The sequence below is a fragment of the Lichenostomus cassidix genome, chromosome 4 (genome assembly GCF_008360975.1).
Source record: "Lichenostomus cassidix isolate B80296 chromosome 4, HeHo_3.0, whole genome shotgun sequence".
In the NCBI taxonomy this organism is placed as follows: Eukaryota; Metazoa; Chordata; class Aves; order Passeriformes; family Meliphagidae; genus Lichenostomus; species Lichenostomus cassidix.
Window position 1 is genome coordinate 57,727,158 of NC_139484.1, and position 17,593 is coordinate 57,744,750.

The window sequence follows — 17,593 nt, forward strand, 5'->3', positions numbered from 1 at the left end:
AGAGGGATGGGAAGAGCTTTCCAGAGGTTGACTCCTCTGGATGTCCATCTGGAATCTGGGAGAGCTCCCAGCTCTCCTGGGGAAGGGCTTGGAGATGTCCTGGAGCCATTTGGAGATGTCTAGGTGGCCCCGGGGAGGATAATTATCCCTAAATCCTTAACAGCAGGACCTGGGTGACTCCAAACTCTGATTCCCATTGGCACAGTCGCTCCCTGGTTCTCCTGGAGGAGCAGCTGCCAACCTGCTCCAGCTAAAAAAGTAGGGAAAGGAAAAATAAAGTTGATTTTGGTGACTGGAAGTGCTCCAAGCTCTCCTGTTCCTGTTGGGAAGCAAATCCCATGTTTTGGGCATCGTTAACTCCGGTAAATTGCCCTTTGGGATAAAGTTGTTATCCTGTATTCCTTGTATTCCACTTCCAAGCCGGGTGTTTTTGGGAACATTTCAGATTCCCTGTGGCTCTTCCTAGGAGGATTGAAGCCTGGAAAGCCTTGGATATTTTTTTTTGTATTCGATAAGTTTGGAGAGGTTTGGGTTGTGTTCAGTTGACTCCAAACCCTCGGGATGATCCAGTGCCAACTTCCCAGGGATTACCAGTGCTGCATCCCTGTCACTTTAACACTTCAGTTCGGTCCCCAAAGCCAAAAACCGGGATTATGGGATCCATCCAAAGCCGTCAGCCTCTGCCAGATCTGATTCACCCAGAAAACCATTTACAAATTGGGATAATTTGGACGGGCTGAGCCCCAGCAGGTTGGATTTTGGGAGGTTGTGCCCTCAGGAGCTGCAGGAATGTTGATCCTGGTGGGATCTTTTCCCTTCCCAGCACCCTTGTTCCTCCAAAAATATGGATCTGGGAATGCAGGAGTGCATGAAACCCCCCCAGCTTTGCATGTGGGGAGAGCCTGGCTGTGAGTTCCCAACCCTCCTCCTGTTCTGCTGGGCTCTGGATTTATGGAGACCTCCTGGAGACGCCATGCTCCTTCCAAAAAACCTGGATTCCTTCCTGGAATGGAAACGATTCTGTGTTATATTTAACATAAATTATATATATTTGTATAATATATATAATATATTCGCTGGGAAAAAATGGGATAGCTGAAGGTGTCTGTGGAAATGGATGGGATTGAAGGTCCCTTCCAACCCAAACATTCCATGATTCTCTGGAATTATATATATATTTTATAATACTTTTAAATTCACAACTCCAGACCTTCCCAGCCTCCCCCAAAGCTGCATCTTGTGCATGCAAAGCACCATTTTGAATAAAAACCCCTTAATTCTATGGATTCCAAGCTAATTGTTTGATTTACTCCTCAAATCCCATTGCTGCACCAGAAGGTGACATGGGGACAGAGAAATCCCTGTTTGGAAGGGGAGGATTTAGGATTTTCCACATTTGGGAATTAGGGAGAGAGACCAAAGCGGCCTTGGTTGGGATTGGAGGGCTTTAAAGCAAAAAATGCCTAAAAACACCCCAAAAATTGGTGTAGAGCCTTGAAATTCCATGTCCTCCTCTCCAAGTGTTTGATATTCCCAATCCCTGTGGTGTAACCCATTTGTGCTCCACGCAGGATGAGAGACACCAGCCGGAAAAACAACGTTTTCGCCCAATTCCGGAAAAACGAGCGCGACAAGCAGAAACTGATCGACACGGTGGCCAAGCAGCTCCGCGGCCTCATCAACAGCCACCACTCCTGAGGGACTCGGGATCTCCTTCCCGCCGCCTGGACTCGGGAATCTTGTTCAGAGAGAAGATTTGTATTTTTTTATTCACCCGGAAAGTCTCCGCGGAGTTTTTTCTCCCCCCCGACGGCAAAACGCTCCCGGAAAAGAGGTGGTGGTGGCAGGAGCCTCGTGGATAAACTCCTATTTTCAGGGGTTTAGGGAATGATGGGAATTCTTGGAGAAGTTCACACCCAGACTGGGTTGTTGGTTTTTTGTTTTTTTTTTTGTCAAAGCCAAATTGAAGGGAACATCCTGCCTTCCTTTTGTTAATTTATTCCCTTGGGAAACAAGAAACAAAATCTGGGAGGAGCCATGGGTTTGGGTTCTCCTCCGGGCAGAGGGAAGAGGGTCACCCTGAGTGTGTCCTGTGGTTTGGATTTAGGTAGGAAAAAGGGATTTCCCAGGTTGGTTTTCTCCTCTTTTTCTCCTCCGTGGGATGATTTCCATGTTAGGCTGCAGATCCCTGAAATCCTGACCCTTTCCCGTGTGTCCATAGCAATCCCTGAGCTCCACTCCAGAGGCTGTGGGACCATGGAGAAGGTTTGGGAAGGGAGAGCCAAAGGATAATCTGGGAATGGGATGCTGCTGGACACATCCATGGCTGCTCCGCAGGGATGGGCTGGAGGCACTCTGGGATCTCCCGGTGTCCAGGAGGGTTTTTCCCTCATTTTCTATGCTGGAATCCCATCTTCCCTGTCTTCCCGATGGTTCCATGGGGAAAACTTCCCTGGTTGGAGTTGGGGAAGGAACATGCCTGGCTGGGAAGCTCAGTGGGAATCTCATGGAAGTGCCAAACATGGAGATTCCCCATGGAGCTGCTCCAAAGTGCCTATGGATGAAATTCCCCTGCTCCGAAATTCCAGGCGGTTTTGGGGAGGAGGGAAATGCCACCAATGGGATTTTAATCCCAGGATTGATGTTCCAGAGGGGAATTTTTGCCCTTCTCATCTCATTACCCTTGTGGCTCGAATTACTGGCATTATCCAGCCACATTCCCAAACCCTTGAAGGGAATTCAAATCATCATGGTGGGTTTTGCAACCCTGGAAGTTCTGCTCCCATTCCCATCCCATTCCCATTCCCTTTCCCATTCCCTACCCTCTGGATGCAGGAAGGGAATGAAGTTTTAGCTTCCCTCCGTTTTCCCTCAGCAATATTTCCTGGTTGGTTTTCAAGTGGAGAAATCTGTGTGACTCAATCCCAAAAATTAAACAGGAATAGGGTCAGGAATGACCTCCTGGAGCTCTTGGCCTCTCCCAGCCATCTCCAGCTACAGGGAGCAAGGGATTATTTTCATGGAAAAGAGGGAAAAGCCATCCTGGGATTGTGGTTCCTCGGAGGGTTATGGAAGAGGAATGAAGGGAAAAGCAGCAGGTGAAGGAAAGTTGGAGTCAGCGTGGCCAGAAATGGATCAGCTTTGGAGACACCTCTGGGATTTATCCAGAGGGATAAAGGATTGGAATTCCAGGTGTGGGATGTGGGGAGAAGGAGAAGAAACCCCAGGATACAGGGAAGGGATTTTGTGCTGCCATCTTGAAATTCCCACTTTCCCTCCTAGATTTTCCAATAAAATCCTCAGCTGGGTCTGGAGGCAAAACCTCATTTCAGATGCTCCAGGCAGCTCCCACCCTTCCCAAATCCATGGAATGCCGAGAGGAGCAACCTGGGATGTTTTTCTTCACTCCCTCAGGCTCTTTTTAGGGAGACCAGTATTGGGATCCTCCAAACTGACTCCTGGCACTCTGGATTTGCTGTTGGGAAAGTCAAATCCGGCCATGGGAAAGATTCAGGGAGTTCCCAATCTCGGGAGGTCAAAAGCCAGAACCGCAAGTCAGAGCTTGGGATGAAAAATGGGATTTTGGGACTCTGGTCCCAATTAACTTTTTGTTCCAAGAGATGAAGCTCCATCCCTTCCAAATAAAATTAATCTTTTAAACAGATTGCCCAAAAAAAACCCCAAAAAACCTCTGGAAGACATCCCAAATCCCTTCTCAGTCTCTTCCTAATGATGGGTGTCCTCCAGCACGGATGGAATTGCTTAGGAGGGAAAAGAGGGAAACAGAAATTGCTGGGAATTTCTAAGGGGGGTGAGAAACAGAGGCAGGACCTGAATCCAAGATTTCCAACTCCCCAAAATAAATCTGCTCCAACACTTCTCTCTGCATCCACTGAACATTCCATAGTGGATTTTATTTTTTAGGAGAAAAATAAACCCCATTGGATTATCCCATAATTTTTCCCCGATCCAGCAAATATATTCCAGCACCAGTGGGGAAAAAAAAAATATTAACACAAAAAAGGACAATTTTGGCTTCCCAAGGAGCTTCTTTCCTTCTTTATCATTGTCAGGCATTCCAGGAGTTGGGAATAATCCTATATGAGATATCCAAACTGGGAATTTGCAGCCCAGCCCATCAGTAGGGTGTTCTCCCTGAGCCATCAGCATGGGTGAGGTGGAAAAGGAGGGGTTTTCCTGGGATTTTTTGGATATTCCTGGGGCAGGAGTTCAAGCCAGATTCTCCCAGTGACTTTTGCACTTTGTTCCAGATCCAATCCCAACTCCCAGCTCACATGGGGATGGGAGGTGTTGGGATAATGCTGTTTTGGGGTCGTTTTCTCCCAGACAGGCTGCTTTGGGGGAGATGGAATTTTGGGAAGCAGCTGGCCCCAGATTCCTTGGGAAATGCTGGGATTTGAGGCTAGGACAGAGCCAGGGCCACTCCGGTGACATCGCTGCTATCACATCCCTCGTGCTGAAATTTTGGGATCAAATTCCAACTGGAATCCAAACCCCAGGCAGAGACTTCCTCACCCTTGGATGTTTCCTGCCTCCCTTGGGCTTTTCCTGTTTGTTGGGTTGCGTTTGGTATATTTTGGGACCAGGGAGAGGTTTGGAGCTTTTCCCGTTAGTTCTGGGTTTGGTTTGGTGCTTTTTGGGACCAGGGAGGTGTTTGGAGCTTTTCCTGTTCCTTCTGCATTGGATTTGGTGGGGTTTGGGACCAGGAAGGGCTTTGGAGTATCCAAACTCCATCCCACACCCCACTGGATTTGTGTCCCATCCCTGGGGCTTTTGGGATCTCTCTCCCGTTTTTTCTACAGCTCCATGGGAAGCTCCCCAGCACAATTCCATGTTTATCCCACTGCTGGCAGCTCCAAGGGAACACAACTCCAGTAAATCCCATCCCAAATGCCTCCAGGGTGATCCCAGCTCTGCTGCCCACTGGGAATGCTGTGGATTGGAGGGAAGCAACCCAAACACGCCGGGATTGGGTTGGATTCACCCCAAAAATGCCGGAGGGAGAGGGGAAGCTCAGGGGGACTGGGAATTTGCTTCATCCCAAAGCTGCTGCTCCAACCTCCAGCCTGTCTCTCACCCCTGGGGCTGGATTTGGGAAGCTTTTCCCAGAGCTGGGATCCATCCCCACCTGCAGCTCCCCAAAAATTCCATGGAAAGCGCCCCAAAAATTCCACAGGCAGCTCCTTCTGGAATTTTCTCCATGTCCAGCTGCTCCCTGCCTTGGCTCATCCCTGGGATTTTGTTTTGCCAGGAAAACCCCACACACTCCCATCCCCCATCCCATCCCTCCCTGTCTGCTGGGGTTGCCTTTTCCCATTTATTCTGGCGGGGAAGGAGCTGATTTTGGGAACTGAGAGGGTGAAAACAGCTTTTTTTGCACAAGTCGTTGCACAATAAGGGGAAAATTTAGCAAATTAGGTTTAACTTTAAAGGGAATTTCGTTGTTTTGGTTTTTGTTTTTTTTTCCTTAAAACTCACTAGCAGAGCTACTGATTCCAAGAGGAAAAAGAGCTGGAATGGCTGGAGAAAGGACTGCATGGTTTACAGGTTCAATTCTGTTAGAAATTAGCATGTTGGACATTTATCCTGGTGTAATTCCAATTAAACAAATACAGCATTTAACTGTTTCATTGACGCCTCCTGTGGCTCTGTGCATCCCTGTGGGAAAACCTGACCCCTAAATCCCATAAAAGGAAAAATCCAGCATCTCCTCTGCACACCTGGATTTATGGGATATCCCATGGTGGAAGGGCTCAGACAGCTGGTGTGGGTTTTGTGTAGGATGGAGGATTTAGGGAATACCCATGGGCTGGGAGAGCGGAGAACCCTGGATGGTTTGTATTCCATGAATTGCTCTCAATCCCTTTTCTAAGCCGTTTAGCCCTTCTGGTATCTGGCAGATTTTGGGAATTCCCAAGGGTTAATCTGGAGCAGTGGGAAGGAGAACATTCCCTGGAGTTGGTGGTGACTCCACCTCTGCCAGGGGCATTTCCCCATCAGAGAGGGGAGAAGGAGGGTGGGAATCTCCTGGATTTAATGCCGATATTCCTGGGTGCTCTCTGCTAATGGCCACCGTGGACAAAAGGGAAAATTCCATCTCCTCCCCCAGAAAATCCATTAAATCCACCAACGCCTGAGTTCAGGACCTTCATGTCAGCCTTGTCCCCTTTTCCTGGTGAATTTTGGGAACAACTGGGATGCTCCAGGTGGGAGAGAGGAGCACCTGTGGGGCAAGATGTGGTGTGGCTCTGTGGAACTGTGGTTGGGATAAGATCTTGGATCATCCTGGATCAGGGATCAGTGAGTGCAGCACGGGTGGCTTTTGGGGCTTGCATTTGGGATGCTGCAGTGGCCCCAGGTGTGGCCAGGCCCTAAATCAGCACCCAGAGCGAGGCCAAAGCTCAGCAGAGCCCTGTGGCTCCCCAGAGTCCCCTGTCTGTCACCCCACATGTCCTCAGGACAACCCCAGCCCAGCCCTGAGCCACTTGTCCCACTCCATCAAACCATGGAATCATGGAATATCCAGATGGGAAGGGAGCCACAGGGATCACCCTCTGAGCTCCTGGCCCTGCCCAGGACACCCCACAGTCAGCCCCAAACAGGGAGGTTTTCCTTCCCTCGGGATTTTCTCCGGGTCGGGTGAGACACAGGCTTTCCAGCAGCTGCTCCCGAACTCATTTCCTGCTCTCTGTCCCTTCTTGCCCTCACCTCGCTTCACCTCCTCGCCTCCTTCCTGGATGGGATCGGCTGTGGCTGCAGGGAAGCAGAGCTGGCAGGTGAGTTTGGCTCCATGGGATTTGTCTCATCGGGGGAACCCCAGGAATAGGGCAGGGCGAGGGGTTGGGACCAGGAGATGCCTCTGTCCACCTGTGGGGTCATTTCCCATCGTGTCCCAAGGACAGGGCTGCAAGAGGGCAGGGATGGATGGGATATTGGGAAGGAATTCCTGGCTGGAATGGAATTCCCACAGCAGCTGTGGTGCCCCTGGATCCCTGGAATTATCCAAGGCCAGTTTGGATCCACCTGGGATAGTGGGAATTATTCCTGCCCATGGCAGGGGCTGGAATGGGATGGATTTTAAGATCCTTTCCTTTCCAAACCATTCTGTAATTCCACTATTTCTCCTGCCGTGGCTCCAAAAACACCTTCCATGACCTTCCCAGCCCTGAGAGCCAGGAAGAAGTGGGCAGGTGGCTGCTGGCCCAGGACCACCGAGGTTCCCAGGAGCGAGGAGGCTGAGGGCAAGCAAGGTGGCACAGCTGTCCCCACTTGCCCGCAGAGCCCGGGTGAAGGAAGGAGGCTGTGGGAGCAGAAAAACGCGAGAAGGGAGAGGAGCAGATCGCAGATAGGGCAATCCTGATAAGCAGGGCGATAAGGCAGGGAGGCTGGATGGGATCCAAGAGGAAGCATGACGTGCGGGCTGAGAAATGCGGGCACGGAGCTGGAGCAGCCAGATCTGGGGTGGGGAATGGGGTCACAAGGAGCAGCAGGGCACTGGGAATGCCAGGAGAGGCCAAAAAGATGAAGGTGGAGAGGGAAAATCAGGATGGGAAAATCAGGATGGGATAAACAGGACTTCCCTCCTTCCCTCGCCGCGTTTTCCCGGCGCATCCAGGTGGGAATGAGCCACATTCCCCGCACCTCCCTCCATCCCCGCTCCGCGCCCCACGTGGCTCCCTCCAGCCGCGCTAATTGCGTTCCGAGGGCCACTAATTACATGAGCGCCATGGATCAAAGGCGGGAGCTCATCCATATCTGCCCGGCGCTGGATGCGATTAGCCGGGGAAGCATCGATCAGGGCTGCCCCTCCCTGACCCAGCGGGGCCCGCGCAGGTACCCAACCCGCTCCGCCGGCGGCCAAATGCCATTTGCTCCCGAAAAGCTTCGGCAATGACAAACGACGGCGGTGCCGCGTCTGCCGGCCGCTCATCCATCTCGCGGGATGCCGGGGCCGCCGGTGGGAGACGATCGCTCACTGTCACCGCGACGTGCCAAGTGTTAAAGACCCCCCGGCGGGGCACGGGGCGCTCGTTTGTATTCATTAGCGCCGGCTGCAGATGGAGGCTGCGGCTCTGGGGGCGCCGAGCCGCCACTGGGGAAGAGGTGGCACCTCGTTTCTCCTGCCCCGGTGGTCCCAGGGCACTTGTTGCTGCCAGCTGCGGAGTGCGGTGCTGTTTGTCTTCCATCCGGCCCCTGGAAAAGCCATCCCGGGACACCTGGAGAGAGAGAGCCGGGGTTTCTCTTGTCCCTCTCTTTGGTGGCCCCAGGGCCGTGCAGAGCGCGGGATGCTCTGTTCCCATCCCACCACCATCATTTGCACCACTGGGAGTGTTTCCCTGTGCCAAAATCCCTGGCTGAGGGCAGCGTTGGACTCCTCTCCTCCTCCTCTCCTCCTCAGACCTTCGGCTCTGACCTTTCCCTCCCAGTTCTCCCTTTTTCCAGGCTCTCCCAAGCCGCGGGTTTTCCAGGGCAGGCCTGGTGTGTGACTGGATCTCCAGGCATGCTCCAGTTCCCATCCAGGCTGTCCTGCTGGGACAGGTCTTCCCTCTTTTCCCGCCTTTGGCTCTTCCCCTTCTCCACAGGATCGTGATTCAGACCAGAAGGAACCCACAGAAAAGGGGGAAAGTGGCTTTTGGGTGAATATCCTTAATATTGCCCACTCTGAGGGATGGAGCCTGTGCCAAGGAATGGCTGCTCCTCCCTCAGCGTTCCCAACCTGCCTCAAGCTGGGATTTTCCCTTGCTGGGGCAAAACCTGGGGCTTTTTGAGGCAGTGGGATTCACTTTGTAGAGAGTGATCATGGGAACCTCAGATTTATTACCCAGACTGGCTTTTGGAGAGAGGAAAATCCTGGCTGAGGTTCCCAGGGGTTGAGGTGGGAGAGAACTTTATCCCAGTCTTTTCCTGCCCTCGGCTCCACTGGAATAGGAGGCAGCAGAAAGTTGTGAGAAGAGCCTGAGCAGCTGCTGACTCGGATTGGCTTCTGTTGGAACTGTGGCTCTTGGAGGTGGAAATTCCTAGGTGGAATTTCCCAGGTGGAATTTCCTAGGTGGAAATTTCCTTGCTTCTGGCTCCAGCATCGTGGTTTGGGCTCTGAAATACTTCCAGCGCCTCTTTCCGGGAGCAGACTGGGATAAGTTTGGGATAAATCCACTTAAATCCATCTGCTCCAAGGGCAGGGTAGAGGGAGAGGCTGGAAAATGGGATTTTGCATCAGGTGGGATTTGGAGCAGAGCTTGATCCAACAGCCTGAGCCCCTGAGCTGAGCATTCCTGGGGTGTCCGTGAGGCTCAACCCCTTCCCATTCCCTGCTCCAAGGATTCCTCCCTCCTCCCCATGGAAAGGCCATTGCTTGAGTGATTGTGGGGAATTGCTTGTGGGATTGTGGGGATTGTGAGAGGGGAATTGAATCCTTGATGGAATTGGTTGGGAATCTTTTTGCTTGATGGGTCAAACTTCCTGCCCAGCTTGGGAAGTATGAGGTGATCCAAGTGTCCTAGCATGTGGAATTTGGATCCCTTTGGATTTTTCATGGCTAAACTGATGCAGGAGGTTCCTCTTGGGGCAGGTGGTAGAAGGAGGGACCTCAGCAGCATTCCCAGGTAGGAAGCTGTGATCCCTCAGGTGTGTGAGCTCTTGGAAGCACAGGAATTCCCAGGTGGAATGGTGGCTGCAGCCAGTCAGGGGTGAAAACCACACCCTTTGTTTTTTGTGGAATCCTGGAATGGTTTGGGTTGGAAAGTACCTTAAATCCCATCCCATTCCAACCCTCTGGCAGGGACAATTCCCACTATCCCAGGGAGCTCCAAACCCTGTCCAGCCTTTTGTTTCCCAGAGTCTGCTCAGTGCTGGACTCACCCCATCCATCTCCAGCATCCCTGGGAGTGTCCAAGGCCAGGCTGGGCAGGGTTTGGAATGGGTGGGAATGGGATGGGATTTAAGGTCTCTTCCATCCCAAACAATTCCATGATTCCATGGTTGATGGGAAAAGGCAGCTCCAGACAGAAGGGATGCAGACCCAGCTCATCCCTAAGGGAATGCTGGTTGCCTTCAAGCTCATCTCCTGGAAACTTTGGCATTAAAACTCCACCATGGCCACCTCCAAATGCAGAAAATCCCTGTGAACAAAAATTCCTGGGCACAGAAATTCCAGGGCACAAAAATTCCTGTGCACAATCCTGCCCATCCAGACCCCGGGAATGGTGGATTTGCAGTTTTCCCAGCCGGCTCTGGTATTCCCTGGATTCAGGAGAGGTCTGGGAGGTCTGTCTGCAGCAGGCCAGCCCAGCCCGGGGCCTGCGGGGGCAGGCAGGGGTCGATAGGATCTGGCTGAGCTCTGTCTCCCAGGTGTTGGAAGAGCTTTGGGATGAGAAGATCTTTCAGGTCCTTTCCAACCCAAACCCGAATTCCGTGACTCATCCTGCGCTGGTTTCGTTGGAAATGGAGTGGGATTGGACACGGAGCGTGGAATTTGTCAGGACTGGCCTTGTGGGGTTACCAGGGCGAGATTTCCCCACCCCTGACTTCAGCTGGAGACCAAACCCTCAGTCCTGACCCTGTTTCACACCTGCTCGGATAATTCCACCCCCTGGGATGCTTTCCTGGGGATGGGCTGGAGCAAAAGCCCTGGGGCTGTGTCTATCCCAGCAAATTAAGCAGTTCCAGGGTTCAGACAACCAATTATCCCCACAGTTTAATTATTAAATGAGTGCCCAGGTGATTCTTGGCTCCGGACTGTGCCTGGAGCATTCCCAAGGGGCAGGATGGATTTGGCTCCCTGTTTTCGTGGAGGTCATCCAGTGGGTGAAGGTTTGGCCATGCCAGGTGTCCTTGGGGCTGGAGGATGATCCCAGACTCTTCCATGATCCCAGACACCTCCATGATCCTGGTGAAGATGTGCCATGGCCAACCAGGCCCAGCTTTGCCAAACTCCACTCTTCCCAGCTTGGATGGTTTCCAACCGTGCAGCCCTGAATTCCTAAGGGAGTCGTTAATTCTAATTGCGAGCATTCACATTAATTTGCATTATTTTAGTTTTATTTTTTTAAATTTCCAGAAGGCTCCTTTTTGCTGGTTAAGGCCCTTCCTGGAGCAGCTGGGATTGTCACCAAGGAAGGCTCAATTCCTGGGGCAGAAAAGGGAGAATCCCTCATTTTTCCAGCTGATTTCCACCTGGGAAAGGAGGGTTTGGAGCAGCCTGGTGCTCATGGGGTGGAACTGGATGGTCTGTGAGGTCCCTTCCAGCACAAACCATTCCATGAAAACCAATTCCTTCCCAAACCCGGGATCCAGCAGTGCCTGTGTCAGCTGGCACTGGAAAAATCTCCATCATCATCCCATCCTGCTCCTCCCCTCCCTGGCACTTTTGATCCTCCCCGTCTGCCCGGGAGTGGGATGGGCGGGGGAGATTTGCATGCTGGAATTCCAACCAGGAAGTTCCCCGCTGCAGGAGGGGATGGATTCCTCCCTCGCTTTTGGATTTGTTTGTGATTTCACTTGTGATTTTATTTGTTTTTCTGGTCATCTGGAGGACAGCCTTGGATGGTTTCACCTTCCAAAGCGCTACTGGAAAGCAGGTGAATGTGACGTGGGACATCCGTGCCCCCGGAATGACCCTGCCCTCATTCCCAGATGGATAAGCCGATGACTAAGGCACATCCTGGCCTTCCTGAGACACACCCAGTTGCCTGGCTCCCTTCTAAGTATTATTTTCCAGCTTCTCTCTCCCCACCCTGCTGGGGAAATGACTCCCAAGGAAAGCTGAGGGTGTTCACTTGGGGCATGATCCAGCCGGGGATGAGGGATGCTCAGGGAAACACCAAAAATGATGGAAGAGGGGAGGTGTGAGCTGGGAATGCTCCAAATATCCCATTTGTTTGGTGCCACAGATCCCAAATTTTGGGCTGCAGTGCTGGAAGGACATGGAGCCAGCCTGGAATCGAGCTGCTGAGGAGACCAGAGGAGCCTGGGAATGGTGGCCAAGGAAGGAAGATCCAAAGGTTTGCAGTGCTCAGTTGAGGAAAACATTTCCCAGCTGTCTCCAAATCCATCTGCAAGCAGGGAGGGGATGGAATGTTCTCTGTGTTCAGCGGGAATGGACTGAAATGGGATCCGGAGAGGCTGGAATTGAGGAGGATGGTGGGGATGGAATGTTCTCCGTGTTCAGCGGGAATGGGTTGAAACGGGATCTGGAGAGGCTGGAATTGAGGAAGATGGTGGGATGGGCTGGAGATGCAGCATCTCAGAGGCTGGAGAAGCAGGAAGAGCAAAAGGACGGGATGAGGATGGAGCAGGTCCTCCCCAGGGACACCTGCGTGGGTTGAGAATGGGCTGGAAGTTCTCCCCAAATGCATCCAGAGAGATCCTGATCCTGCTCAGCACAGGGAGGAGGAAGCTCAGATCCCTGGATTTTGGCACCAGGAGATGGTGGGAAGTCAGCATTCCAACAGGAATTTCAATGTCCCCTTCAGGGATTTCTTGGATCAAACCCAGCTCTTCCCAATAACCCCAGGGCTGGGAATAGTTCTGGTGCTGCAGATACAGGAGCAGCATTCCCCCCTCTCTCCCTGGGTCTCTCCCAGTGTTTTTCCCTCACAAAATCAGGAACTGAGCAGTTTTCTGCTCCTCCCATGAGATCTGAGGCTCCCTGACCTGCATTGGCTGTGAGGCCCTTCCACCCCTATCCCAGTGAGACAAATCCACCAGTCCTTGGAGAAGGAATTCCAGCTGGACTCCAGCTGGGATTCAGCTCCCAGATTTTCACACATGGATTTTCACGCATGGATTTTTCCATGGAGGTGCAATTCAGACACCTCAGTGACCTGGGAGGCCACCTGGCCTCTGGTTGTTGTCCAAGGAAGATGGAATTCCCCCAGAGGTGCTGAGTTCTTAGTCATGGACAATCCTGGGATCCCTGAGGTTGGAAAATCCTCCAGAATCATCGAGTCCAAGATGGGATCAACCCCCACCTTGTCCCTGAGTGCCACATCCAGGATTCCTTGGACTCCTCCAGGGATGGACACTCCAAACCTCCCTGGGCACTTCTAAGGCCTGACCACCCTTTCCATGAGGAAATTCCTGCTGATATCCAACCTGTCCTCCCCTGGCCCAGCCTGAGGCTGTTCCCTCTTGTCCTGTCCCAGTTCCCTGGAGCACAGCCTGACCCCCAGGCGTGGGGACACTGCTGGGGTGGCTGCCATGGCCTGGGGCCAAAGGTCACTCACGGTCAGGGAGCTGCTCCCAGCTCTTTGTGTGGTCAGCAAAGCAAATGCGTTGTTCAAACAGGCTCCTCCATGGGCAAACAGGGAAAGGGAAGGAATAAATCCATGGAGAGAGCCAGGAAGGGAGGGAGCGGGGTGAAGCCTTCGGGGGGATCTGGTGGCCTTGGCAGTGCTGGGGCAGTGGCTGGACTTGATCTTGGAGGTGTTTCTGCCTAAAAGTTTTTGTGATTCCATCACTGAGGGGTGGGATGGAAGCTCTGTCCATCCTTGTATCCCAGCCCCTCATCCGTCCCTCCTTCCTCGTGTCCTGCACAGGCACAAAACTCCTTGTTTCCATGAATCCCAGAATCATGGAACATCCTGACTGGGAAGGGATCCACAAGGATCATGGATCCAACCCCAGCTCTGCACAGACACCTCAATAATCTCACCCTGTGCATCCCTAGGAGTATTGTCCAAACGCTCCTGGAGCTCTGGCAGCCTTGGGAACGTCACCATTCCCCCCCCGGATGAGGAATCTTTTCCTGCAATCCACCCAAACCTCCCAGACCCAACTCCAGGCTGTGGAGGAAAGTCTGTGGTGTTCTTGTCTGTTCTGCAAGACAAGGGCAGGTGAGAGAAAAAGGAGGTTTTTTGTTCTCTCTCCCATTTCTCAGACCCCAAGGTGGGGCTTTAGGGACAAAAATGATTTTTCGGGAGTTTCTCCCATGATTTGGACATTTTCAGGCCTGTGGTCCTTTTGGGAGGCCAGAGCAGAGCCCAGTTTTGGCCAAGGATAGCTGAGTGACACTTAACGATGTCACTTGGGTAATTAGGCCAAAAAAGGTCTCCAATCCATCATTTTTAGTGCTGGAATCACCTGCTGGATCCATTTGCTCCTCTCCAGGGGGGATTTGCTGCTGGGGACAGGGCAGAGGGGTCACCCTCTGTGAGGTGACAAAACTCCACAGTTTTGTCACCTCGGCTGGGGCTGCAGCCTGGAGTGTGGCTGAGGATCCCCCCAGGTGAAATCAAGGGAGAAAAACTTAGGAGAAAAATGATCCCCAAAAAGGTAAGAAGAAATAACACCAAATTCCCTCATTTTTGGGAAGTTGGTGCTCTGAGGACCCCAAATCCTTCCTCACTGACTTGTGGGTGAGGAATTAATTTCACCCAGCTGTAGATCTCTGGAATCTTCCCAGAGCTGGAGGGAAAGAGTTGATTCTTCCACCTGGGATTCTCCAGTGGGATTTTAGGTGTTCAGGTCAGGGTGAGGTTACTGAGGGAGTCTGGACAGGTGAAATGTCTGTGTCCAACCAGGGAAAATGTTTGGGAATTTTAGTGTTTTTCCGGTGAATATCCTGGCTCAGCTGGGGATTTTTCCAGTCTCTGTTCCCTTTCCCCAGCCCAGGGTGGATCAGCCAAGTTCATTCCCCCTTATCTTTTTGATGGCCATGGAGTGGGGCTGTGCCAGGCTGTGAGGCACTTGCAGGACATTCATCCCATATGTGTGACATCCCTGAGGACAGCAGCAGCTGGATCTGTCCCTCAACATCCCATCAAGCTTTGGAGGGAATTTCAGGGGATTTTCTGTGTGTCCACGGGAGGAAATCTTGGGAAGGGCAGGGAGGGTGAAGTGCTTTTCCCAAGATTGTTCCTTTTACCCAAAGTTGAACCTCTAAACAGGCAATGCAAGTTGGGAACGTGGTGATTTTATCCCATTAAGATCCTTGAGCCACAGATCATGGAATCATGGAATGTGCTGAGTGTGAAGAGACACCAAGGACCATCGAGTCCAATTCCAGGACCATTCCCAAGTCTCCCATTCCACCTTCTGCCTGTCCAACAGGACTCCTCCTCTTTCATTTCCCTCCTTGATGGGATCTCCTGGCTTTAATTTGCTTTTCCCTCATCTCCCCCACCGTTCTCCTGCAGCTCTGCTTCCATGAAGGAGCAGAGAGAAGGGAATTCCGCCCAAAATCCCATTTTCCCCTCCGCCCAGGGCAGGTGCTGAGTGGGATCCCAGCGCTCTGCTCGGGTGTGTGGGCTGGGAATCCAGGGAAAAAGGAACAGTAGCTTTTTCTCTCCCCAGCGACGCCGACGTGGTGATCAGAGGAGCTGGCCGGAGTCCTAATGAAGATAAATGAGTATTCCCACTCCTCCAGCTCTTCCAGCTGTTATTGATGGGCTGTGGGGTGAAAGGCGAGGGCCGGAATGTTCATTCCAGCCGACGTCACGGGCTGGGGTGGAGGGGAAGGTGTAGGGAAAACCGCCTGGTGCCGGGAAGTTCCTCCACCGTGAGGAGCACGCTCGGCTTTACAAGGCTGTCCCCATTCCTTCCCCATCCATCACCTCCCGGGATCCCTTTGTAAATGCAAATTGCACTTTGATGGGAATAATGCACTGAGCCCCTATTAGTGTCGGGTAATGGGGAGGGTGATTTTAATGCCATCCTTCTTCAAACAAGGCACCGAGGAGCTTCTCTGGGGCTGTGTATCAAAAACCCATCTGAAACCAGGCTCCTCCCATTCCCGGCCTCGGCAGCAGATGGGATATTTTTAATTTGGGGTTCGGGATTCTGGGATGTTTTTCATTTGGGCTCAAGGTTCTGGGATGTTTTTAACTTGGGGCTCAGGATTCTTTTGGTTTGGGGTTGAGGATTTGTGGGGCAGCCTGAGGGTTTGGCCCCATTAATGAGAGGTCCGAGCTCAACCCCTTCGGCCTGGTAGTGTTAAACTGGAATAGGGAGATTTAGATTGGATTTGGGAAGGAATTGCTGGCTGGGAGGGGCTGGGCTGGAATTGCCAGAGCAGCTGTGGTGCCCCTGGATCCCTTGGAGTGTCCAAGGGCAGGCTGGACATTGGGGCTTGGAGCAGCCTGGGACAGTGGGAGGTGTCCCTGCCATGGCAGGGTGGAATGAGATGATCCTTCAGATCCTTCCCACCCATTCCATGATTCCATATCAAGGTTGTCCCAGACGGGGATGCTTGGGCCATGGGATGATGGGATAACCTGCCTCCTTCCCAGTTTTCTATATGGAGAAGGATCAGCTGGGATTTTAAGGGGCTGAGATCTCTCATCCCCTGGAGCTGATTCTTCCCAGGTTCTCCCGTGTACTCCCGGCTCAGTCCTGGCCATAAACATCTCCCGTGGGATGGAGAGTTGTCCCTCAGATGCCTGGGAAGTTCCTGCATCACCAAACGGATTTTCCTCCTGTCCCAGCCGGAGCTCTCCCTCCCGGGGTGAGCAGCAGCAGCTCCAGCACTGAAATCGGTTAAAGCTGCTTTAAAATTCCAGAAAAAAGGAACATTGGAAGGCACTGAGATCCCCCTGCCACGCTCACAATTTGGGAGGTCAGAAAAAAATGGCTTTGAAGTGTTTAAAAACAAATCTGGGGCCTCGTTCATCTTCATTAATGAGATCTTTAACCAGGCCCTTTTAATGACTTTTTGATGCCTGTGCCAAGTGAAAAAATAAAAACCATTTTCTGCTCAAAAGACCTTGAGTTTGGTCTCGTTTGCTGATTAAAAAAGAGCAATATGCTCCATGCCTTTTCCCACCTTAATCCCTAAATCCTGTTTTTTTTCCCAGGTATCATTGTCATGTTCCTTCAGAGCTGCTTCTCCAAGGGAGAATCCACTGGGATTTGTGTCAGCGAGGACAGGGAAAGTAGGTGGCTTTCATAATCTCTCCCAGGTTTTCCGCAGTTCTTCCATGCAGGATTTTATCCCCCGGAGAAATCAATCCCACTGGATCAAGCTCTTCCTACCTGTTTGGGCGTGGATTATTCCGGGAGCTGGAGTGGATTTCCTTCAGGGAGGACTGGAAATCAAAACCATTCGGGAGCACCAATCCGCAGCTCCTTCCCCAAGGATGCCTCCAAAGGTGTGGTCCTCAGCACCTTCCCAGTGGAGCTGGAATATTTAGTGCTGGTCGGGAACATCTGAAGGAGCCTCAGCATGGCTCTTCTGAACTCCGGGGTGGGAACCGCCGATTTTGGGGGTCCTTGACTCCCGAAATGAAGGATTTGGGGAGGGAGAAGTCCTTTCATAAATCAACCGTGGAGAACAAAGGGAGGGAACATGGGAAGCAGAGGGGGGACTTTCCTGTTCCTCGAGGAGCAGAAGGAGAGGGATGGGGAAGGCAGCGTCGTTAAAGTGAAATCCCGACTGGAACGACAAAAGGAAAAAAAATTAAAGCCAGATTTGTTCCCCTGGGCCGGAGGAAGGAGGATCCCGTTGGATTTGTTCCTCCTTTCTTGTTTCCTTCAAAGCCAGGAGATCAATTGCGGGCCTTAATGAGAACCGTCTCGTGCCAGAGGTGGACAATGGAGCGGGATGGGGACATCCTGGGGATTTTACGGCAGCTCGGAG

At 52.2% G+C, this 17,593-nt stretch overlaps 1 protein-coding gene across 5 annotated transcripts in view; it reads left to right on the top strand.

Annotated features, from left to right (window-relative positions):
• Positions 1–5,651, top strand: part of EXOC6B (exocyst complex component 6B) — a 254,536-nt gene extending 248,885 nt beyond the window's left edge. For all 5 annotated transcript variants that reach the window (XM_085059335.1, XM_085059336.1, XM_085059337.1 and 2 more), the window contains one exon: positions 1,572–5,651. In XM_085059335.1, the coding sequence (XP_084915461.1) occupies positions 1,572–1,698 (127 nt within the window). In that variant the 3' untranslated portion in view covers positions 1,699–5,651. The remainder of the gene's footprint in view (positions 1–1,571) is intronic.
• Positions 5,652–17,593: the final 11,942 nt, after the last annotated feature.